General features: G+C 38.4%; 1 protein-coding gene across 1 annotated transcript in view; it reads left to right on the forward strand.

Moving 5' to 3' along the window:
- The window catches only part of ZC3H8 (zinc finger CCCH-type containing 8), a 30,822-nt gene extending 21,003 nt beyond the window's left edge, over positions 1-9,819 (forward strand). Inside the window, exons 7-8 of the mRNA XM_053589827.1 lie at positions 679-788; positions 9,058-9,819. Of these exons, the coding sequence (XP_053445802.1) occupies positions 679-788; positions 9,058-9,117 (170 nt within the window). The 3' untranslated portion in view covers positions 9,118-9,819. The remainder of the gene's footprint in view (positions 1-678; positions 789-9,057) is intronic.
- Positions 9,820-24,566: the final 14,747 nt, after the last annotated feature.

Genomic DNA, 24,566 nt, shown 5'->3' on the forward strand with positions numbered 1-24,566 from the left:
GCTACTACATTAAAAAGGCAGGGATTGAATAATTTGAGAGTACTTATTATCTGTATATTCTGTATTATATAGAGGTTAATTGTCCCTTAATTTGAAAAATAATGTTTGTTCTTCAGTACAACTGATACAGACATGTTATAAGAACATTTTAGGGTAAAGCACCTTTGGTTACCACAAAAGTTATTTTTCTTCAGTCATTCAAAATAAAGAATCGCTAATTCTAACTTGATGATTATTTTCCTAGAAAACAATATTGAAATTGTATAGACTTATTCTATTTTAAACAAGCTTAATATTTGAAGAATTCAGATTTGTAAGACATATCATTGTTACTGACTTTAATTCCTCTACCCCAAAAGAATGCATTAAAAATAACCACATTTCTCAAAGTATTTTAAAATATATCTTTTTCATATTTCAGGGAACACATTTAGAGTCTATTCTAAGAATGGATATGAAAGAAAAAGGTATCTTATGATAGTCAATAAACTTGATTATGTAATCTTTCTAAAATTAGATTTTTCGTGTAACCAATTAATTTATCTCATATCTTAAATAAAAAATTCAGTGTTTCTACTAGTAGAAGAAGACTTTATATAGGAAAAATAAAGTCATTAAAATAATAACGGATTATTTCAGTTGCATTAAAATTGTTCTCTTCCTTAACGTTTGGGTTACATGAATATCCTTGCAAGTTTTACCATACAGGAACAAAATGTTATCAGGGTGAACACTGCAAGTTTTCACATGCTCCCCTAACTGACGAAACACAGGAGCTGTTGGCTAAAGTAAGTATAATTTTAATGATCTTTCGTTTTTCTTTTTGTTAAGAATGTATTTGACTAAGAATGAAAATTTGAAGATACTGTTCTCTAAGGAGAGGGCCTCATAGGTTAATAAATGGGATATATTAGGACTGATAATTTAAGAATTTACTTCTGGGCTTGGCGCCCATAGCACAGTGGTACGGTGCCAGCCATATACACCGAGGTTGGCAGGTTCGAACACGGCCTGGGACAGCTAAACAACAATGACAACTGCAACAAAAAAATAGCCAGGCGTTGTGGTGGGCACCTGTAGTCCCAGGTACTTTGGAGGCTGGGACAAGAGAATCACTTAAGTCCAAGAGTTTGAGCTATGAGCTGTGAGGTCACAGCCCTCTACCGAGGGCAACATAGTGAGACTCTATCTCAAAAAAAAAAGAAGAAGAATTTACTTCTAAATTCTTCACAGTGGTTCACACCTGTAATCCTACCACTCTGGGAAGCCAGGCAGGTGGATTGCCTGAGCTCAGGAGTTCAAGACCAGCCTGACCAAGAGTGAGAACCCATCTCTAAAAATAGCTAGGCATTGTGGCAGGCACCTGTAGTCCCAGCTACTCAGGAGGCTGAGGTAAGAGAATCACTTGAACTCAAGAGTTTGAGGTTACTGTGAGCTGTGATGCCATGGCATTCTACCAAAGGCCATAAAGTGAGACTCTGTCTCAGCAACAACAACAAAAGAATTTACTTCAGTTTAGAAAATTGTTTTTCATTTGTATGTTTTTCCTTACAGCTGAAAAGAAGATTTATATTCATTGCTGATATAAATTGGAATATTCTTAAAATCATCAATGTCATTAGCAATTTTAATAGCTAAGCTAAACAAAGTAAAGCAGATAAGAGAAATAGTACTCCTGTTACAGACTCTTGAAAAGAAAGTTGAGAGTCATGGGTTGATAACCGTTTTAGTGTTGCATCCAAGAATAACCTAGTAATAATTTCAAAGTGTTTTCTTTGAATATTCTTTCCGTCTGTGAGGAAAAATTTTAGTCATTTCTATGCTTTTATTTCATAAGTTATTTGAGAAGGTAGTATCTTTAAAATTAAATTGAAATATATGTGAAAATAAAAATTATTTTAAAATCGGCCAAACCATCTTGTAGTGAAATGTTCCCTTGAGTATATGCAAATCTTAGAAAGTCAAACGTGCTTATTTCTAGATGTTTTCAGGTTGTAAAAGATAAGGTTACTGTGGAATTAGAAGTTGTACCAAATATTTAGTTTATGTAAAATGTATATGGAAAAATGATACATAAAATTAGTTTTCATTTCTTACAGTAATAAATATTAGGTTATTAGGATGGATGTTATTGGAATCATCGGAGAATTATGACAGTGTACCTTAATTAGACATTAATGCATAAAAATGATTATGTGATTTTTTGTTTCTTATCAGGTTTTAGATGATGGAAAGAAGTCATATAAATAAAACAAACATAAAAAGGTAAAATTAGAATTTACCACATTTCTTCTTTTTTTAAATTTTCTCTAAAACATTTCTAGAAATGGGCATGGCAAACACAATAGGGCTTTTTCCATTTTCTCAAATAAAATTATCTTTCTCTTTCCTTCCCTGCTAAAAAAATGATAAAATATTTGATACATATAGTTCTGTGGATCTCCATCAGCCTGCTTCCCTTTGTGGGTTTCCTTAGCATTTATATCTTTATTCTCCTCTTGTGTTTCTTTGTAGATTTACCAAATGTGTATAAGTTACAAAACAGTAAATTTAATTTCACTTATGCATTGAGTTTAGACAACATTATACTCTGTATTAATTGGTCACTTGCTGTTTTCATTCACCATTATACTTCTGAGATTCATTCATGTAAAAATGCATGTAGCTGTCATTCATTTTTACTCAGATATAGCATTTCATTTTATGTATATGCTGTTTATTAGTCATTCTACTACTAATGGTATTTAGCTTATTTTTGATTTTTTTAATATAAGCTATTATTATAAATATTCATGTACATGTCTGTTGTCTTAAATGTGCTGGAGTTATCCAGGGTATATATACCAAGGAGCAAAATTGTTATATCATCTTAAGATAATACCAGTTTTTTCCAAAGCAGTTAAAACAGTTTGTACTACTACAGACTGTATAGAACTCTTACTGTTCCACACTTACTAATACTTGTATATTACTAATACTTAAAATTTTTTTTCAATTTAGTGAGCACAAAAATAGTCTAATAGCTTTATTTGCATGGAGTGTAGGGTCTTTTTTTTTTTTTTTTTGTTGGAGACAGAGCCTCAAGCTGTCACCCTGGGAAGAGTGTTATGGCATCACAGCTCACAGCAACCTCCAACTCACGGGCTCAAGCGATTCTCCTGCCTCCACCTCCCAAGCAGATGGGACTACAGGCGCCCGCCACAACACCTGGCTCTTTTTTGGTTGCAGGCATCATTGTTGTTTGGCGGGCCCAGGCTGGATTCGAACCCGCCAGCTCAGGTGTACGTGGCTGGTGCCTTAGCCGCTTGAGCCACAGGCGCCAAGCCAGAGTGTAGAGTCTTATGTTTATGGACTTCGAGTTTCATTTTTGGTGAATTGCCCACTGATATCTTTTGCCCAGGTTTTAATTGGTGACTGACCACATTAATTTTATATATCAAATAACCAACATTGCTTTTGTTAATTTTATATTTTATCAATTTTTGTTCCATATTGTATAATTCCTTTCACATTCTTTGGCCTTATTTTGCTCTAAGATTGTTAACATTTATTTTTTATATCTAAATCCATAAATTTTTCTTAATGTGCCATTTTACTAATATCCCAAAAGTTTTATTTTGTTCATTAAATATTTTTATGAAAGTAATATATGCAGATAGTTTAAAAAGCCAAAGGGTTATACATGATTATTATGAAAAGACAGCAAAACGTCATTTCATGGTTATTTTTGTAGATGTGGAAAATGCTTCCTATAAAATTCAACATTCATTCCTTATTTTTAAAAAATAGAAAACAGAAATAGATGGATACTTAAAAAATTTGTTATTGTGGGCGGCACCTGTGGCTCAAAGGAGTAGGGAGCTGGTCCCATATGCTGGAGGTGGAGGTTCAAACCCAGCCCCAGCCAAAAAAACCTGCAAAAATAAATAAATAAATAATTTTTTAAAAATTTGTTATTGTGACAAAAATACATAGAATTTTTACTGTCTTAACTATTTTTAAGTATACAGTTCAGTAGTGTTATGTACATTCACATTGTTGTGTAACTCTCACCACTATCCATCTCCAGAAATCTTTTTTTTACCCTAAAACTAAAATTCCATACCCATTAAACAAATTCTATTCCCTCTTATCCCGAAGGCCCCAGCAATCACCATTCTACTTTCTGTCTTTATGATTGTGACTACTCTAGGTATCTCATATAAGCGAAATCTTATGGTATGTATCTTTTTTGACTGACTTATTCACTTAGCAAAAATGTCAAAGTTAGGCTTAAGCGGCTAAGGCGCCAGCCACATACACCTGAGTTGGCGGGTTTGAATCCAGCCTGGGCCCGCCAAACAACGATGGCTGCAACCAAAAAATAGCTGGGCGTTGTGGTGGGCGCCTGTAGTCCCAGCGACTTGAGAGGTGGAGGCAGGAGAATCCCTTGAGCCCAGGAGTTGGAGGTTGCTGTGAGCTGTGATGCCATGACACTCTACCGAGGGTGACAGCTCGAGGCTCTGTCTCAAAAAAAAGAAAGAAAGAAAAATGTCAGGGTTAATCCATATTGCTTCATGTTAGACTTTTTCCTTTTTAAGGCTGAGTAATATTCCATTTTATGTATATGCTATATTTTGTTTATCCATTTATTTGCTGATACTTAGATTGCCTCCTGTTTTAGCTATTGTGAATAATGTTGCTATAAACATGTATGTACAGATACCTTTGAAACCTTGCCTGCATGTATATATATGTATATATGCCCTGAAGTAGAATTGCTAGGTCACATAGTACTTTTATTTTTAATTTTTTGAGGGAATGCCATACTGTTTCCTGCAGTGGCTATACTATTTTACATCTCCACCAATACTGTGTGAGAAGACTCTGATTTTTTTACATTTTTTGCCAACACTTGCGATTTTCTATTTTTTTTAAAAAATAGTTCATCTTAATGGGTGTGAGGTACTAATTGTGGTTTGGATTTTATATTTACTGATTTTTTCAACATCTTTTCATGTGCTTATTGACCATTCATATAATCTTTGGAGAAATATCTATTCCTTTATCCTTTCTTGAATCATATTCTTTTGTTGTTGAATTTTAGGAGTTCTCTATATAGTCTGGATGTTAATCACTTATGAGATATATGATTTGCAAGTGTTTTCTGCCATTCTGGAGGTTGTCTTTTCACTGTCATTGATAGTGTCCTTTGCAAAGTTTTTCATTTTCATAAAGCGCGATTTTTACCTATTTTGAATTTTGTAGCCTCTGCCTTTGGTATCATACCCAAGAAATCATTGCTAAACCCAATATTGTGAAGCCTTTCCCTTATATATTCTTCTGGGAGTTTTAGCTCTTATGTTTAGGTCTGTGATACACTTTGAGTCAATTTGTGTATATTGTCTAAGACAAGAGTCCAACTTCATTCTTTTGTATGTACATAGCAGAAGAGTGACTTTCTTTTGTCAGAAGAGTGACTTTCCCTCATTGAATGGTCTTGCTACCCTTGTCAAAAATGATTTGACCATATATGTTAAGGTTTATTTCTAGCCTCTGTATTTTGTTCCTTTGGTCTATATGTATGTCTTTATACTGGTACCTCATTATCTTGATTACTACAGCTTTGTAGCAGTAACTTTTCAAATCAGAAGTATGAATCCTCCAACTTTGTTATTTTTCAAGGTTATTTCACCTATTCAGGGTTCCTTGAGATTCCGTGTGAATTATAGGGTGGGTTTTTCTGTTCTGCCAAAAAAGTCATTTCAATTTTGGTAAAGATTAAATTGAATGTATAGGTAGCTTTGGGTAATATTGACATCTTAATATTGTTTTCTACAATTATAGAACATAAGCTGTCTTTCCATTTATTTATATTGTCTTTGATTTCTTTTAGCAACATTTTATAGTTTTTATTGTGTAAGTCTCACATCCTTGGTTAAATCCTAAGTACAGTTGACTCTTGAACAACATGGGGTTTAGGGGTACCACTACTTGCAGTAAAAAATCTATAAGTAATTTCTGTTTTTTGTTCTTTGTTCCTCAGTAGAGTGCTGTGGCATCACAGCTCACAGCAACCTCAAACTCTTGGGCTTAAGAGGTTCTCTTGCCGCTCGGTGCTCATAGCACAGTGGTTATGGTGCCAGCCACAAACACTGAGGCTGGAGGGTTCAAACCTAGCCTGGGCCTGCTAAACAACAGTGACAACTGCTACAAAAAAAATAGCCAGGCATTGTGGCAGGCATCTATAAGTCCCAGCTACTTGGGAGGCTAAGAGAACTGCTTAAGCCCAAGAGTTTGAGGTTGCTGCGAGCTGTGATGCCAGGACACTCTATCGAGGGCGACATAGTGACACTCTGTCTCAAAAAAAAAAAAAAAGAGAGAGAAAGAGATTCTCTTGCCTCATCCTCCCAAGTAGCTGGGACTATAAGTGCCTGCCACAACTCCTGGCTATTTTTTTGTTGTAGTTGACATTGTTGTTTGGCAAGCCCTGGGCCGCATTCGAACCCACCAGCTCCAGTGTATGTGGCTGGCACCCTAGTCGCTGAGCTACAAGTGCCAAGCCCTACAAGTAATTTTTGAGTTCCCTAAAACTTAACTACTGATAGCCTTCTATTGACAAGAAGCTTTATAGATAATATAAACAGTTGATTACCACATAGTCTAGTATCTACATATATTTTATACATTCATAGCTAACTTTTTCTTATTTTTTCAATATCTCGAGGGTATGCAGTTTGTGAAGTTTTTCAAATTGTCACAAATCTAACTTTTCTAATATATTTATTGAAAAACATCCATGTATAGGGGGAAACACACAGTTCAAACTTGTATTGTTCAAGGGTCAACTGTATTTTATTCTTTTTGATGCTATTATAACTGAAATTGTTTTTTTAATTTCATTTTTAGATTGTTTATGGTTAGTGTATAGGAATGCAACTGACTGATATTTGTGTGTTAAAATTTTCTACATAAAAGATCATTGGATGGATTAAAAAATGTTATACCTTAATAAGAAAATTCAACTTTATACTTAATGGGAAAATAGAGGGCTATTCTTTTTTTTTTTTTAAGAGACAGAGTCTCACTTTCTCGTCCTCGGTAGAGTGCCATGGCGTCACAGCTCACAGCAACCTCCAACTACTGGGCTTAGGCAATTCTCTTACTTCAGCCTCCCAGGTAGCTGGGACTACTGCCACAATGCCCAGCTATTTTTTGTTACAGTTTGGCCAGGGCTGGGTTTGAACCTGCCACCCTCAGTATATGAGGCCAGCGCCCTAACCACTGAGAGAGGGCTATTCTTGTTTTCACTAGAAGAGTTTATGTTTCAGTAAGATTGTCCAGTTTTTTTTTTTGTTTTTTTTTTGGCCGGGGCTGGGTTTCAACCCGCCACCTTCGGCATATGGGATCGGCGCTCTACCCCTTTGAGCCACAGGCGCCACCCAGATTGTCCAGTTTTTAAATATTGAATAGAATTCCTCTTTGAAACCATGTGCATCTGTTATCAATTTCATTTAAGAATTCCTTGATAAAGCTTTAAAAAAAATTATTAGTGTCATTAAACCTCAATACAGTCTTTTCAATATTATGTCTAGCAAAATAGGAAGATACATAAAGTACTTCTACATATTGAGGTGGTTTTATCAAGGAAAAGCATTTGTGCTGTTATCTGAGTTGCAAGCTGAATTAGCTGTTTTTCATAGATATGGACTTCACTTTTGAAAAAACAAGAGCCAGCGAGGTGGCAGGCACCTATAGTCACAGCTGCTCAGGAGGCTGAGGCAGAAGAATTGCTGAGTCCAAGAGTTCAAATTTTAGTCCTGTCTGGACACTTTAACAAGACCTTATTTCTTTAAAAAAAAAAAAAAAAAATGTGTTCGGCAGGAACTTTACTGCAAATGAACAAAGTGACCCTGTCACTTCAAGGAAATATTTGTTATTAATGATAAAATTCAAGCTTTTGATCAAAAGTTATAATTTATAAGTTTAACATTTGATCTGCCTCTGTGAGCTTAAAAGTTTTCCTAAACCTAAAGATTTGTTTGGTGAGATTGGTAAGATTGAGAAATGTAATTTTTAAAATACTCAACTGTATAATGAAACATTTGGGAAATCTGCACAAATTAGTGAACTAATAATTTCCAAATAAACAATGTATGATACAAAATTATCTCTAGACAAGACATCCATCCGACCTGTGCTGTGACCAGTGGATTTTCGTGTAGTGCCTGTAGTACAAAAGTTTATTAATGTGGTTCGTATCCTGCCTGCATCTTGAAATTTGTTTCCATTTGCTTTTAATGTTCTTGTGCCCATCACTTTATTTTTAGGTTTTCTAATAATTTTTAGGTTTGTTTCTTGTATGAAACATATAGTTGGCTTTTGCCCTGTGAGCTATTTTTCTTTCCGTAAGTGAATTAAGTCCATTCACATATATCATCTTGATAAGAGCTAACATAGGATTTACTTGCTCTTATTTTATAGTTACTGTGTTAAATTCATGTTTCTCCTCTCTGTCAATGTTTTCTTTGCTCTTTATTAAGGTTTTCTTTCTTCATCTCATTTTTATTCATTTTGTACTTTTTCTGCTCTTGTCCAGTAACTTACATTTCCATTCAAATCTATTCTTTCTTGTAATGTAGTCTTCATTTTTAATATGATCTTATTTCCACTTCTGATATCAGTCAACTCTTACTTCATTACTTCTGTTTTTTATTCAGCTTTATTTTCATTACTTTTTGGTTGTTAAGTTTTAATCTTTAAGTTTTTGAATTTCAATTCAAGGTATTCCATTTCCCCAAAGATGGGTCTTTAATTGTTTAAATGTTTATGTTATAGTTTTCTTCTGCTGTATGTTTTTTTGGGGGTGGGGCATAAGTAAACTAATAATTTCCAAATAAACAATGTATGATACAAAATTATCTATAGATAAGACATCCATCCAACCTGTGCTGTGACCAGTGGATTTTAGTGTAGTACGTGTAGTACAAAAGTTTATTGGTACTTAAACTTATTTATTGGTGGTTAAGTTGGTAATTTTCCCGAACTAATATGTTTTTGTTCTGTTCTCTTCTGTAGCATTGTATAGATGAAGAGTGCTTATGCCTATGCCTGTCCAAGACTGGTAATTTGGAGTAGTTTACAAGAGTCTTCATTCAAGGCGCCCTCTTGTGTCATTGGGATGATGTGCAGTTTCTTTAATGGATGGGCGGGCAGAGGGCTGGTATCTAATGTATAGGAGAAGGGGTTGGCCTTCACTGAGGTGTTCGGACCATTGGAACAGGAGAGGAGCATATATGGCAGAGATGCCGGCTGGCGGGTTACAGAAGTCTCTTCTGATTGATTTAGTTTTCTCAGTAAAATAGGAAGCAAGCTAAGGCTGAGTGAGATGGGTAAAGAGGTATAGGAGGTTTGAGAAGAGAAAACAGCTTAAGGAAGGCATTGGTATAAAAGATGGACCATAAAAATTAGAGCTAAGATCTCTTCATGTCATTGAACACTTTCACAACATGTTTTTAATGGCTGTTCACAACTTCATTTGAGGGTTAAAATAAATTATGGTTTTATGATATTTTAAAATGAATTTCTTGTTCTTAGACTTTTTTCCATTTTTGTAGTGTAATATTGTAATAAGTAAAATGGATTCTAGTTTTTCCTGTTATATATATTGTAAATAAAATTGAAAAATATCTCATGCTACACCATTCCTAAACTTGGAGTTAACTTTTCTATGTTTTTATCTCATTGTTTTGTAAACTGTAGTGAGATGATATGCTCACATAAAGTATGAACATTAGAAATGTGATAATGTCTTTAACACAATATTCAAATAATAAATTTTCCGAGTACAAATAATGACATCCTAAATATACATTTCTATATAGCAATACTGATCATTATTAGACAAATACCATCCATGAAACTGAAACTGTTATCTTCATTTTGTTTTGTTGCTGGAAAAAATAATAGCCTCACTAACTTGTCAAGCATACACAGTATACCAAAGAGGGACAATTCTTAGCAAAGTCTTCTTTGAAAATAAGAGTCAGAATCATTTTGGTTATAATCTAATCCCACTAAAGCAAGAAATGGAATTGCATGTACTACAAGCAATGGTTTATCAGACAAGACCTGAGAAAGTAGGAAACCAGGAAAGATCCTGGGGCCTTAGAAACAGGAGACTCTGACCGAGAACAAATATCTAAGTATCTCTCTGTTGCTGTCTGCCAGGCAGGTTGATCCTCTCACTCCCTGGCTGTTGGTGCAGAAGAGGACAAGGCAGTGCACTAGAATCTGCTAGGAAATCACAGAGCAGAGAGGCTGAGTTGGCTCTGTTACAAAAACCTTGAGTAATTTAGTGAAATTGTGCAAAAGAGTAGTTACAACCCCTAGAATAGATACTTTGTAACTTCTTTAAAGATCTTATATAACTACAGGAAACTCAAGATCCTGTCATAGCTCACACTTGTCAAAAGTAAATTTTATGGCAAACTTGAAAGCTAACATGGGCCCACTGAATAATAAGCCAGTCCGAATGTACACTTTCTGTGTGCCAGGTACTATTCTATTTTATACTGTTAAACTTTTTTATTTAAGTCTCATAACCTCATGAGATGGATAGTGAAAGAACAAATGGGAATTTTCGATTTTATTTTATTTTCATAAGCTCTGTAAATCCTTGTAATTAATCTTATAATCTAACAACTTATTTCCCAGTATGAGTATTACCTCATGTATAGTTTGATACTTCATAAGTATCAAACTTATATTAATATTTGTGTACCATCACACACATTTGCTTCCCTTCCTAACAGAATTTTCAATTTTTTTTTTTTTGAGACAGTCTCACTATGTTGCCCTCTGTAGAGTGCTATAGCATCACAGCTCACAGCAACCTCAAACTCTTGGGCTTAAGCGATACTCTTGCCTCAGTCTCCCAAGTAGCAGGGACTAAAGTTGCTTGCCACAACGCCTGGCTATTTTTCTGTTGCAGTTGTCATTGTTGCTTAGCTGGCCTGGGCTGAGTTTGAACCTGCCAGCCTCTGTGTATATGGCTGGCACCGTAAACACTATGCTACAGGCACTGAGCCAGAATTTACAATTTTTGGCATCATCTGGGCTTTATGGAAGGTAGGGCCTGATCCCAGCCCTGAGGGTTGTATCAACAGGATTGTAAGGCTGTGGTTTTCAACCTTGCCTTCACATTGGAATTACCTGGGAAGTTCTTTTTTTTGTTTGTTTGTTTGTTTTTTCAGAAAAGGAGAAATCCTTATAATCCTTTACTACCATCTAGTCATTTAGATAAAAGAACTGTACGGAGTTTTCCTAAAGGAGTCCAGTCTGCCTAAAGTTCAAGGCCAGAATGCAGAAATGTTTGGTGGACATCATGAAAGTTACCCTGAATTCTAGGCCTGAGTTAAGTTCCAAGTCCCTTGGGGTAAGGAGGGTTTGAGGGAGTCTTTTCTTTCTTTCTTTCTTTTTTTTTTTTTTTTTTGTGGTTTTTGGCCAGGGCTGGGCTTGAACCTGCCACCTCTGGCATATGGGACAGGTGCCCTACCCCGTTGAGCCACAGGCACTGCCCTGAGGGAGTCTTTCAATGCACTTTTATAGCTCGTGTTTTTTTTTTTTTTATTGTTGGGGATTCATTGAGGGTACAATAAGCCAGTTACACTGATTGCAATTGTTAGGTAAAGTCCCTCCTGCAATCATGTCTTGCCCCCATAAAGTGTGACACACACCAAGGCCCCACTCCCCTCCCTCCATCCCTCTTTCTGCTTCCCCCCCCATAACCTTAATTGTCATTAATTGTCCTCATATCAAGATTGAGTACATAGGATTCATGCTTCTCCATTCTTGTGATGCTTTACTAAGAATAATGTCTTCCACTTCCATCCAGGTTAATACGAAGGATGTAAAGTCTCCATTTTTTTTAATGGCTGAATAGTATTCCATGGTATACATATACCACAGCTTGGTAATCCATTCCTGGGTTGGTGGGCATTTAGGCTCTTTCCACATTTTGGCGATTATAAATTGAGCTGCAATAAACAGTCTAGTACAAGTGTCCTTATGATAAAAGGATTTTTTTCCTTCTGGGTAGATGCCCAGTAATGGGATTGCAGGATCGAATGGGAGGTCTAGGTTGAGTGCTTTGAGGTTTCTCCATACTTCCTTCCAGAAAGGTTGTACTAGTTTGCAGTCCCACCAGCAGTGTAAAAGTGTTCCCTTCTCTCCACATCCACGCCAGCATCTGCAGTTTTGAGATTTTGTGATGCGGGCCATTCTCACTGGGGTTAGATGATATCTCAGGGATGTTTTGATTTGCATTTCTCTAATATATAGAGATGATGAACATTTTTTCATGTGTTTGTTAGCCATTCGTCTGTCGTCTTTAGAGAAAGTTATATTCATGTCTCTTGCCCATTGATATAAGGGATTGTTGGCTTTTTTCATGTGGATTAATTTGAGTTCTCTATGGATCCTAGTTATCAAGCTTTTGTCTGATTGAAAATATGCAAATATCCTTTCCCATTGTGTGGGTTGTCTCTTTGCTTTGGTTATTGTCTCCTTAGCTGTACAGAAGCTTATCAGTTTAATGAAGTCCCATTTGTTTACTTTTGTTGTTGTTGCAATTGCCATGGCAGTCTTCTTCATGAAGTCTTCCCCCAGGCCAATATCTTCCAGTGTTTTTCCTATGCTTTCTTTGAGGATTTTTATTGTTTCATGCCTTAAATTTAAGTCCTTTATCCATCTTGAGTCAATTTTTGTGAGTGGGGAAAGGTGTGGGTCCAGTTTCAGTCTTTTACATGTAGACATCCAGTTCTCCCAACACCATTTATTGAATAGGGAGTCTTTCCCCCAAGGTAAGTTCTTGTTTGGTTTATCGAAGATTAGGTGGTTGTAAGATGTTAGTTTCATTTCTTGGTGTTCAATTCGATTCCAAGTGTCTATGTCTCTGTTTTTGTGCCAGTACCATGCTGTCTTGAGCACTATGGCTTTGTAGTACAGACTAAAATCTGGTATGCTGATGCCCCCAGCTTTATTTTTGTTACTAAGAACTGCCTTAGCTATACGGGGTTTTTTCCGGTTCCATACAAAACGCAGAATCATTTTTTCCAAATCTTGAAAGTACGATGTAGGTACTTTGATAGGAATGGCATTGAATAGGTAGATTGCTTTGGGAAGTATAGACATTTTAACAATGTTGATTCTTCCAATCCATGAGCATGGTATGTTCTTCCATTTGTTAATATCCTCTGCTATTTCCTTTCTGAGGAGTTCATAGTTTTCTTTATAGAGGTCCTTCACCTCCTTCGTTAGGTATATTCCTAGGTATTTCATTTTCTTTGAAACTATGGTGAAGGGAGTTGTGTCCTTAATTAGCTTCTCATCTTGACTGTTATTGGTGTATACAAAGGCTACTGACTTGTGGACATTGATTTTATGTCCTGAAACATTACTGTATTTTTTGATGACTTCTAGGAGTCTTGTGGTTGAGTCTTTGGGGTTCTCTAAGTATAAGATCATGTCGTCAGCAAAGAGGGAGAGTTTGACCTCCTCTGCTCCCATTTGGATTCCCTTTATTTTCTTGTCTTGCCTAATTGTATTGGCTAGAACTTCCAGCACTGTGTTGAATAGTAAAGGTGACAGAGGACAACCTTGTCTGGTTCCAGTTCTAAGAGGAAAAGCTTTCAGTTTTACTCCATTCAGTAAAATATTGGCTGCGGGTTTGTCATAGATAGCTTCAATCAGTTTTAGAAATGTGCCACCTATGCCTATACTCTTCAGTGTTCTAATTAGAAAAGGATGCTGGATTTTATCAAATGCTTTTTCTGCATCTATTGAGAGGATCATGTGATCTTTATTTTTGCCTCTGTTAATATGGTGGATAACGTTTATGGACTTGCGTATGTTAAACCAGCCTTGCATCCCTGGGATGAAGCCTACTTGATCATGATGAATGACTTTTTTGATGATAAGCTGTAATCTATTGGCTAGGATTTTGTTGAGAATTTTTCCGTCTATATTCATGAGTGAGATTGGTCTGAAATTCTCCTTTTTGTTTGGGTCTTTTCCTGGTTTTGGTATCAGGGTGATGTTTGCTTCATAGAATGTGTTGGGGAAGATTCCTTCTTCCTCAGTTTTTTGGAATAATTTCTGCAGTACAGGAATAAGCTCTTCCTTGAAGGTTTGATAGAATTCTGGAGTGAAGCCATCTGGACCAGGGCATTTTTTAGTTGGAAGCTTTTTTATTGTTTCTTTGATCTCAGTGCTTGAAATTGGTCTGTTCAGGAGGTCTATTTCTTCCTGGCTAAGTCTAGGGAGAGGGTGTGATTCCAAATATTGATCCATTTCCTTCACATTGTCAAATTTCTGGGCATAGAGTTTCTGGTAGTATTCAGAGATGATCTCTTGTATCTCTGTGGGATCAGTTGTTATTTCCCCTTTATCGTTTCTGATTGAGGTTACTAGAGATTTTACTTTTCTATTTCTAGTTAGTCTGGCCAATGGTTTATCTATTTTATTTATTTTTTCAAAAAACCAACTCCTTGTTTCATTAATTTTCTGAATGATTCTTTTGTTTTCAATTTCATTGATCTCTGATTTGATTTTGGATATTTCTTTTCTTCTACTGAGTTTAGGCTTAGATTGTTCTTCTTTTTCCAATTCCATAAGATCTCTTGTGAGATTGTTGATGTGCTCTCTGTTTTTCGAATGTAGGCATCTAAAGCGATGAATTTTCCTCTCAAAACTGCTTTTGCAGTATCCCAGAGGTTTTGGTAGCGTGTGTCTTCATTGTTGTTATGCTCAAGGAAGTTAATGATTTCCTGTTTTATTTCTTCCTGCACCCATCTGTTATTCAACAGAAGATTGTTTAATTTCCATGCCTTTGGGTGGAGTCGAGCATTTTTGTTAGAGTTGAGTTCCACCTTTAGTGCCTTATGGTCTGAGAAGATACAAGGTAAAATTTCAATTCTTTTGATTCTGTTGATATTTGTTTTGTGTCCCAGGATATGGTCAATTTTGGAGAATGTTCCATGGGGTGATGAGAAGAATGTATATTCTTTGTCTTTGGGGTGGAGTGTTCTATATGCGTCTATCAAGCATAGTTGGTCTAAGGTCTCATTTAAATCTCTTATATCTTTGTTTAATTTCTGTTTAGAGGATCTGTCCAGCTCTGTAAGAGGTGTGTTAAAGTCCATGATGGTATTATCAGATATCATATTGCTCAGACTGAGTAAGGTCTGCTTCAAGAATCTGGGAGCATTTAAATTGGGTGCATAAATATTTAGAATTGAAATGTCTTCTTGTTGTAGTTTTCCCTTGACCAATATAAAGTGACCATCTTTGTCTTTTTTGACTTTAGTTGCTTTAAATCCACATGTATCTGAAAATAAGATTGCAACTCCTCTTTTCTTCTGAATTCCATTTGCCTGAAAAATTGTCTTCCAACCCTTGACTCGGAGCTTTAATTTGTCTTTTGAAGCCAGGTGTGTTTCTTGCAGACAGCAAATGGATGGCTTGTGTTTTTGAATCCAGTCAGCCAATCTATGTCTTTTCAGTGGGGAATTCAAGCCATTAACATTTATTGAGATAATTGATAAGTGTGGTAGTATTCTATTCGTCTTATTTTGTGAGAGTCCATTGCTTAGTTTTATCTTTTGCATCAGTGTGGAGGTTAGGTTCTGTCCTTTGATTTCTGAGTTCTTACTTTGCTGCTGATCCATTGTGGTGGTCAGTGTGCAGAACAGGTTGAAGTATTTCCTGTAGAGCTGGTCTTGTTGTGGCGAATTTCCTCAATGTTTGTATATCCGTAAATGATTTGATTTCTCCGTCAATTTTGAAGCTTATCTTAGCAGGGTACAGAATTCTGGGCTGGAAATTGTTCTGTTTAAGTAGATTAAAGGTAGATGACCATAGATTAAAGGTAGATGACCATTGTCTTCTTGCTTGGAAAGTTTCATTAGAGAAGTCTGCGGTCACTCTGATGGATTTGCCCCTGTAGGTCAACTGGCGCTTACTCCTGGCAGCTTGCAGAATCTTTTCTTTTGTCTTGACTTTGGACAGGTTCATCACAATGTGTCTTGGAGAAGCTCGGTTAGAGTTGAGGCGACCTGGGGTCCGATATCCCTCTGAAAGCAGTGTGTCAGAATCTTTGGTGATGTTTGGGAAATTTTCTTTTATAATATTCTGTAGTATGGCTTCCATTCCTCTGGGGCATTCTTCCCCTTCTGGAATTCCTATAACTCGTATGTTGGAACGCTTCATAAAGTCCCATAATTCTGACAGTGAACGTTCTGCTTTCTCTCTCTTCTTTTCTGCCTCTTTTACTATCTGAGTTATCTCAAAAACTTTGTCTTCTACCTCTGAAATTCTTTCTTCTGCATGGTCTAACCTGTTGCTGATACTTTCCATTGCATCTTTAAGTTCCCTGATTGACTGTTTCATTTCCTTCAGCTCTGCTATATCCTTTTTATATTCTTCATATCGTTCATCTCTGATTTTATTCTGTTTTTGGATTTCCTTTTGGTTATTTTCCACTTTATTAGCAGTTTCCTTCATTGTTTCCATCATTTCTTTCATTGTTTTCAACATGTGTATTCTAAATTCCCTTTCTGTCATTCCTAACATTTCTGTATAGGTGGAATCCTCTGCAGTAGCTACCTCAGGGTCCCTTGGCGGGGTTGTTCTGGACTGGTTCTTCATGTTGCCTGGAGTTTTATTCTCATTCTTCCTCATGAGTGATTTCTTTTATCTGTTTCCTTGCCCTAATTTTCCTTTCACTTCCTCTTGCTCTTTAAGTTCTTGTGCCTGTGGACTAAGGGTTACAGGACCAGAAGGGTGAGAAGGTTGAGGAGCAAAAAAGGGATGAAAGAAAGGAGGACCGAGTGATAAGAAAAAAAAGAAAGATAGAGAAAGGAGAGGGGGTGGGGATAAGGAATATTGACAAAAAGAAGAGAGGTACAGAAAGAGGGAGACAGGGCAATATAGGTGTACAGTAGGGTACTTTGACACAACCTTAAAAAACCCCACCTTCTGGGTGTGCCCAGTTGGGTGGTTCCCTTGAGGTCAGCAGCTCTTTGCTAACCTGATCAGACACAATACCCCACCTCCACCAAGTAGAGAGGAAAGACAAAAATGCTATAAATCAAACCAAAACAAGCAAACAGAAAACTTTACGGGGATACAATTGGGTGAAAAACCAAATGATAGCGGTAGAAACACTAGCAAAAATGAAGTTGTAGTTATTAAAAAAGGCAGCAATGGGAAATTATAATTAAACTAGAAAAGTTGAGAAAGAAAAAGGGATCTGTATGGAAAAGATTGAAATTAAAAAACAAAAGAACATCAACAACGTCAAAATAAACAAACAAACAAAAAAAAAAAAAACCAAACAAAAAAAAGAAAAAAATACACAACCAAAAACAAAGCAGTTTGTATATGTTATTGAATATTGTCTGGGCAACACGTGGTCTTCTGGGGTATGAGATGTTAGTCACAGTTCTGATACGACTGGAGGCTGCTGATTTCTCAAACTCCAGCAGGTAGACACCCTAAATCTCTCTTCAGCCCACTTAAAAGGCACTTTGAACTTGTAAACTTGCTGAGCAGAAGCTTTCCCAGCTTTCTCGCTGGAATCACTGCTGAAGTGGCTATCCGCTTACCCAGTGTGCCAAAACCGGTCTCACTCTGCCCCTGAGGGTTAGGGCTGCAAGGCGGCTCAGACCCCACCCTTAGGCTACTTGGTTGCTGGGTTACAAGCTCCCACCCATTTCTAGCTCTGCTACCCTGAGGGCGGAGCTTGCCGGGGCAGATCACTGACAATGGTTCCGTGTGACCCACCGCCAAACACTATTAGCTCCGTCTGGCTCAGCGGCTCAGACTGGGGCCCTAGACAACAGCCAAAGTTCTCCGCACTCCCCCTCAGGCCTTCCCCAGGGCAGTTCAACTCAGTGCCAAGCCCAAGGACATCAAAACAGTTCACAGGTAAGGCCTTTCTGGTTTGCAGTCTCGCTGCTACTGAACTTACAGTTGTGGGCGGGTTTAGATGGATTGAACACACGCGACCACTTGCCGGTTTTCCACTGTTTTAGTCCTCCTCTTGGGGTCCAGAAGTCTCTCACTGACTCCCTGTATCCTCATAGGAGTGATGATAGGCAGTTCCCACCAGCCAGAGATGCCTGGAATCCTATCTCCCCAGACTCACGGTGCCCAGATGCAAGGAAGCTGTTACTCGGCTGCCATCTTGCTCCGCCTCCTATAGCTCCTGTTTTAAAAGCCCATTTGTACAGACTGAAGACAGTAATTAGTCCTTACCCTTGGGAGAACTGAGGTCATTGTTTGCTGTTGAATTCTGTTATCAGTCTTCCCGTACACATTGCTCTACTGAGCTGGGAAGCCTTTTTAAAAATAACTGTTGCCTAAAGCCCACTTTCAGAAGTTCTGATTTTTTTTTTCCCCCTGGTCTGGAGCAAGGACATGAGATTTTCAGTAGCTCCAAATGATTCTAAAACACAGACAAGGTTGAAAATGACCAACTAATGGAAGTGCCATTCTTCCAGTCAGTGGTTGTTTTAATCTTGAAATGTGAATGTATGTCCTATGGTGCACTTTGGAAAAGTTATCTTTTGAGATATAGAGGAATAGGTTGGACATGTCTAAATATGGCATCCCGTACAGATGCAGCTGTCTTCAGACCCCAAGGAGAGTGACTAACCAGCTGGAGATAACAGAAACTGGGAAGAAGCTAGATCCTTGATAATAACTGAGCCATGGAATTAACCAACCTTAGAGAAGACATTCCCAACTTAAAGCTTTCATGTTGTGGTGCCTGTGGTTCATACACCCAGGCTGACAGGTTTGAGCCCAGCCGGGGCCAGCTAAACAACAATGACAACTGAAACAACAAAAAAATAGCCAGACATGCAGGCACCTATAGTCCCAGCTACTCGGGAGGCTGAGGCAAGAGAATCGCCTAAGCCCAGGAGTTGGAGGTTACTGTGAGCTCTGTGACGCCATAGCACTCTACCAAAAACGATAAAATGAGACTCTGTCTCTACAAAACGAGAGAGAGAGAGAATTCTTTAGAAAAAGAAAAAAACAAACAAAAGCAGATTTCATGTTATGCCATCTGAAATAGAACCTCCATCATGGACCACCTCCCTCCCTTTGACCTTAAGTTGACCTAATTTTCATGGACACGCACCACATGTACTCAATGGAAGTTCCTTATGTTGACAACCTCCCCATGTTGACCAGTTTGTTATAGTCTTTTGGGTGCTCAACTTATAGAGGTTCTACTGTTTTTGCCTTAGCCATTTTGATTTGGGTTCTCTGCAGCCAAAGGCAAGCTAATAAATATGGCCAATAATCAAACATACATTCTTCTTTCCAGAGTCCATGTTTCTTCCCCTCACAACCTCTTCAACGAAGTCTACATTCATTGTACTCAACTCCTGCAAAGAGCTCACGTTAAGAAACAGGTGTAAGAAAGTGCTATGTGTTGAATGTGTGTGTCTCCCCCAAATTCACATGTTGAAATACCCATGGGATGGTATTAGGAGGTGGGGCCTTTGGGAGGCGATTACATTGCCAGGGTGGAGCCCTCATTAGTGGGATTAGTGCTTTTATAAAAGAGGCCCCAGGAAGCTTTCTCTCCTTTCCACACTTGAGGACACAGTGAGAAGTTATCTATGAACCAGGAAGCAAGCCTTCACCAGACACTAAGTCTGCCAGCACCTTGTTCTTGAATTCATCCCATGTCTAGAACCCTGAGAAAAAAATATTTAAGCCACCCAGTGGATGGTATTTTTGTTACAGCAGCCCAGATGGGCTAAGAAAAAAAAGTGAAATTAGGGAGAGCTGTTTTTATAACATGGAGCAGAAAATTAGGAAGGAATAGATATATCTTATCTAGAAAGATTAGGAAAAATGGGGAGAAGGTAAGTGGGTTAGGGTGGGATAAGATGCCCAATTCATCTTAAAGTACTGTTGATTACTGTGAAATGTGCAGCACGTTCACATTATTTAAAAATTAAGAAAAAGGCATCTTATGTAGTTACTGTATGTCATTTTGAGATGCACATTTATTTTCGTATTTTATTTCATATTCTCTCTGAAATTAGAATGTAATTTTGCAATTGACAAGCTATCACATTTTAATTGGTCGGCTAATTTTTTAGTGCCACGAAAAATAGTGGCTCTTAAGTCAGTGACACATTTAGGTTTAATTGAATATAAATTTTAACTGAAGTTATAAATGTACATATGTAGTTAAAAAAATAAAACTTATGAAATGTATTATAGATTTATACATTATGAAAGCATAATGTTTTTTTAATGAAAAAATGTGGTTCCCTACTCCCCCCCTTTCTAGTAGGCAGAATTCTAAGGTGGCTCCCAAGATTCCTGTCCCCTGGTGTACACAACCTGTATAATCCCCTCGCCTTGAGTGTGCGCATTACTGTGAATATGATGAGATTCGCTCCCATGATTAATTACATTATATGGTCAACATGGAGGGGTTCTATCTTTAATGTAATTAAGGTCTCAAATCAGTTTATTTTGAGCTAATGAAAAGGGAGATTATCCTGGGTGGGCCTTGACTACTCAAGCGAGCCTTTAATAGAGACTGGGCACTTTCTGCTGTCAAGGATATGAAGCATCAGAGAGATTCTGCTACTACACTTGAAGAAGTAAACTGCCATGTATAGAGATCTTGTAGACAGCTGACAGCAATCCCCAGATGACAAGCCAGAATGGGAACTTCAGTCTTACAAACTCCAAGTCAATAAATTCTGTGAACAACAGGAGTGAGCTTGGAAGAGGTGTTCCAGGCTCATTTTGTCTCTTCTCACCCAAGCCGTTTCTCCAAAGAGCCCAGAGGATTTTTTTTTTTTTTTGAGATAGCGTCTCATTATGTCACCTTCAGTAGAATGCTGTGGCATCACAGCTCATAGCAACCTCAAATTCTTGGGCTTAAGCAATTCTCTTGCCTCAGCCCCCCAAGCAGCTGGCATTACAGGCACCCGCCAAAACGCCCAGGTATGTTTTTTTGTTGCGGTTGTCATTGTTGTTTAGCTGGCCCAGACTGGGTTTAAACCTGCCAGCCTGGGCATATGTGGCCAGTACCCTACCCACCGAGCTACGGGCACCACCCCCAGATGATTTTTTTTTTAGAATAGTATTTATATACCAAGGTCTGATGCTAGGTGTGCTTATTACTATGGGGTGTCACTGCATCTAGGGTCTTCTCAGGATACAGCTAGGGAATATATAAATGTGTACATACACACATTTACATATATATTTCTATATACGCAGAAAACCATGATTTCACATCAACATCTCTAATTCCAGTCCAATATTCTATCTTTCCATATCTTTAACAACTCTCTTTAACAGAGTTCTGGATCCCAGTGTCTTGAATATGTTTACCCATTTAATTGACTTCTATCTCCACTGTCACTGCAGCCAGCCGCTCATACCCCACCTCTGAGTGAATGCTCAAGACTCTGATACTCTTCTGGGGTTCAAGCACAAAGAACCATGACACTGCTACCACATTCTCTGCCCCACACAAAGACATTCTCCTCACCCTGCATGCGCTTCAACACCCCATGCCAGATTTCCAGCTCCACCTTCGCTGCCTGGATTCCTCCCCATCCTACTTGGAATTCAGTACTCCTTGCCTTGCACAAATGTGCTCCATTCTTCCCGGGCTCAGACACACGCCGTGCCAAGCTACTACCATCACCACTCCCCTCATTAACTCCTCTTACTCCACTTGTATTCCAGCTCCACCTTGTACAGATGCTGCCTTTCTGCTTCACCCTCATCCTCCAACCCCACAGGCCAGACTGCCCTATGCAGATGTTCTCTTCACCCTTTGGCTTTGACACCATTGTTTTATTGTTGCTTTGTGGATTACAATTAACAACTTAAACCCACCTAGTGCAGATTAATACCAATTTCAATAGTAGACAAAAACTTATTCCCATATAGCTTTGTTCCCTTTTCTCTTTTTGTACTATTATATTTATATTAATAAATTTCCTTTTTTTTTTTTGAGACAAAGTCTTACTCTGTCACCCTAGGTAGAGTGCCATGGTGTTATAGCTCACAGAGACTTCAAACTACTGGGCTTGAATAATCGTCCTGCCTCAACCTCCCAAGTACCTGGGACTACAGGGTCCCACCATGACGCCCAGCTAGTTTTTCTATTTTTAGCTGAGATGGGTTCCCACTCCTGCTCCAGCTGGCCTCAAACTCCTGAGCTCGAGCAATCCACCCACCTCAGCCTCCACAGTGCTAAGATTATTATGCATGAGCCACGGCACCCAGCCTAAAGTTTGTAATTTTCTATTATGTATGGGCATTAAAAAGGCTCAGCTTAATAGTCAGCTAATGATTGCACAGAAATTTTCTTAAATACCTTCAGCATATAAGTATTCCGGTCTTGACAGAGGAACTGTGTGTTTGTGAGTTAAAAGGAACCCTCAGTATTCCGGTTGGCAGCTTACGGCTCTGCCTTACGGTTTTCTTGCTGTCTGAGAAGAGCCTCTAGGCTGCCCATCAAGGAGAATTTAGGGCCCTGTCAGGTCTTTTCTGGGCTTGTTCTCAGCTTTACATATGCATGATCACTTAGATTCCTCAGAATGTCTCAGCTTTTCAAAGCCCCCTGTGGGTAGTTCATTTCCCAGTTTTTCCCTTTTCAGTTTTCTTGTCGGCCTGGGTTGGCTCTACCCAGTAACAGCACTTCCAGCTACAATGTGAAACAATTGCTGCTGAGCATTTCTGACAAATGGTTGTGCTGTGCCCACAGCATTGAGCTCCTGAGTCTGGACAACTGAACACAGGCCCTGAGAATGTAGCTTTCCAGTGAGCTCTCAGACTAGTGACTATTTGGGATGGGAGATGGAACTTTCTGTTCTGTCCACTGCAGTGACTAGCAGGTAACTGGTTTCCACAGCTATTAAGGCTGCAGCGCTTTGGGTCTCCAAGTCAGTACTGTGGAGCTGGGGAGAGGAAAACGAGATTAGGGAACAGAAAACGCCACAGGCATTCCACTGAGGCTCAGCTGTATTGCTTGAATAAATTCTCTTCAAATTGTTGCAAACCTTTAGTTAGTTTCCCGAGTCTCAAAAAGTTGATTTGGATTGTTTTTGCCAGTGTTCTTTTGCCTTCTATGGAGGAGTGGATTCTTGGAGATTCTTTTTTTTTTTTTTTTTTTTGTAGAGACAGAGTCTCACTTTATCACCCTCCGTGGAGTGATGTGACGTCACAGCTCACAGCAACCTTCAACTCCTGGGCTTAGGTGATTCTCTTGCCTCAGCCCCCCAAGTAGCTGGGACTACAGGCACCCGCCACAAAGCCCAGCTATTTTTTTGTTGCAATTTGGCCAGGGCTGGGTTTGAACCTGCCACCCTCAGTGGAGCCCTACCCACTGAGCCACAGGCGCCACCTGATTTTTGGAGATTCTTATTCTGCAATTCCAGAAGTAGAAACTCTGGCCCACTCTTAAGTATTGTTTGACGTGATAATAGCTTTGTTTTTTAACATGTGCACTTGATAGAAAAATGTATATTTTAAAATATATTTCAAATATATGTACATATAAATAGAAACCTATATACTTATGTGTCGTTTATTTATGACTGGTATGAAGACTAAACATATGACCTCTTCTAGTACCTTTATTTCAGAATCCCATTTCCCTGCCTGGCAAGCCAGGAACTCATCTTCCTAGGAAAGGCAAATGCCCCTAGAGGAATGAGCCAGTAAATGCATTGTACTGGATAAAGTGCCTGTGACCACTGGCAGAGAGATCGTTGTTTGTGGATATTAGGGACATTTACTCCTTGCTCCAAATTTTGAAACTGCCTTTTTAAGGAATTCCACAGTAGTCATCTTATTTACCATTCCCATAAGTCTTAAATACAAGCTTTGTATCCCAGGTGTATCTTACACAAAAAACATTTCAAATTTATTTGCTTGCATGTGTTGCTTGGCAGGTATATTTCTTACATAATAATATAAACTGGACTTTAATCTTGGACTTCCTGAACAAATTTGTGATTCAGTCCTGTATCTGCTGACACACCAGCTCCATATGCCTCCATATGCCCGCGGACCGCAAGCCAATTTAAACTTCCTTGTGAGGCTGCACTCAGTTAGGTAAACCCGGAATCAACAGAAATGCTCCTTATTTCAGCCAAATGCACATAAAATAGTCATTTCAGTCCATGAAGGAGGAAGGCCCGGTCACTGTGAATTCCTTATTGTCTCACAGACTGAATGCCTGTCCTTGTGCAGCTGTGAAGGATTCTATGTTCTCCCCACATTGGGAGATGGTGCAAACGGCCTCAAGCCTCAAGAAGCAGCATCTTGCCAAACCTCCCCTGGCTCCCACCACTCTGGACTACCAGGAGCTCTGTAGGGATGCACCCTACACCTAAATCTGAACCAGGAAAAAGAAAGAAGGGAGAAAAATGCCGTTGACTTTTTAAATGGGATGTGCAGGCCTTCTGTCCAGGGGCTGGAACAGCAAGGCAGGGCAAAGGATTCCCTGAACACTTCGGGAGACT

This window comes from Nycticebus coucang, chromosome 4 (assembly GCF_027406575.1).
Source record: "Nycticebus coucang isolate mNycCou1 chromosome 4, mNycCou1.pri, whole genome shotgun sequence".
In the NCBI taxonomy this organism is placed as follows: domain Eukaryota; kingdom Metazoa; phylum Chordata; class Mammalia; order Primates; family Lorisidae; genus Nycticebus; species Nycticebus coucang.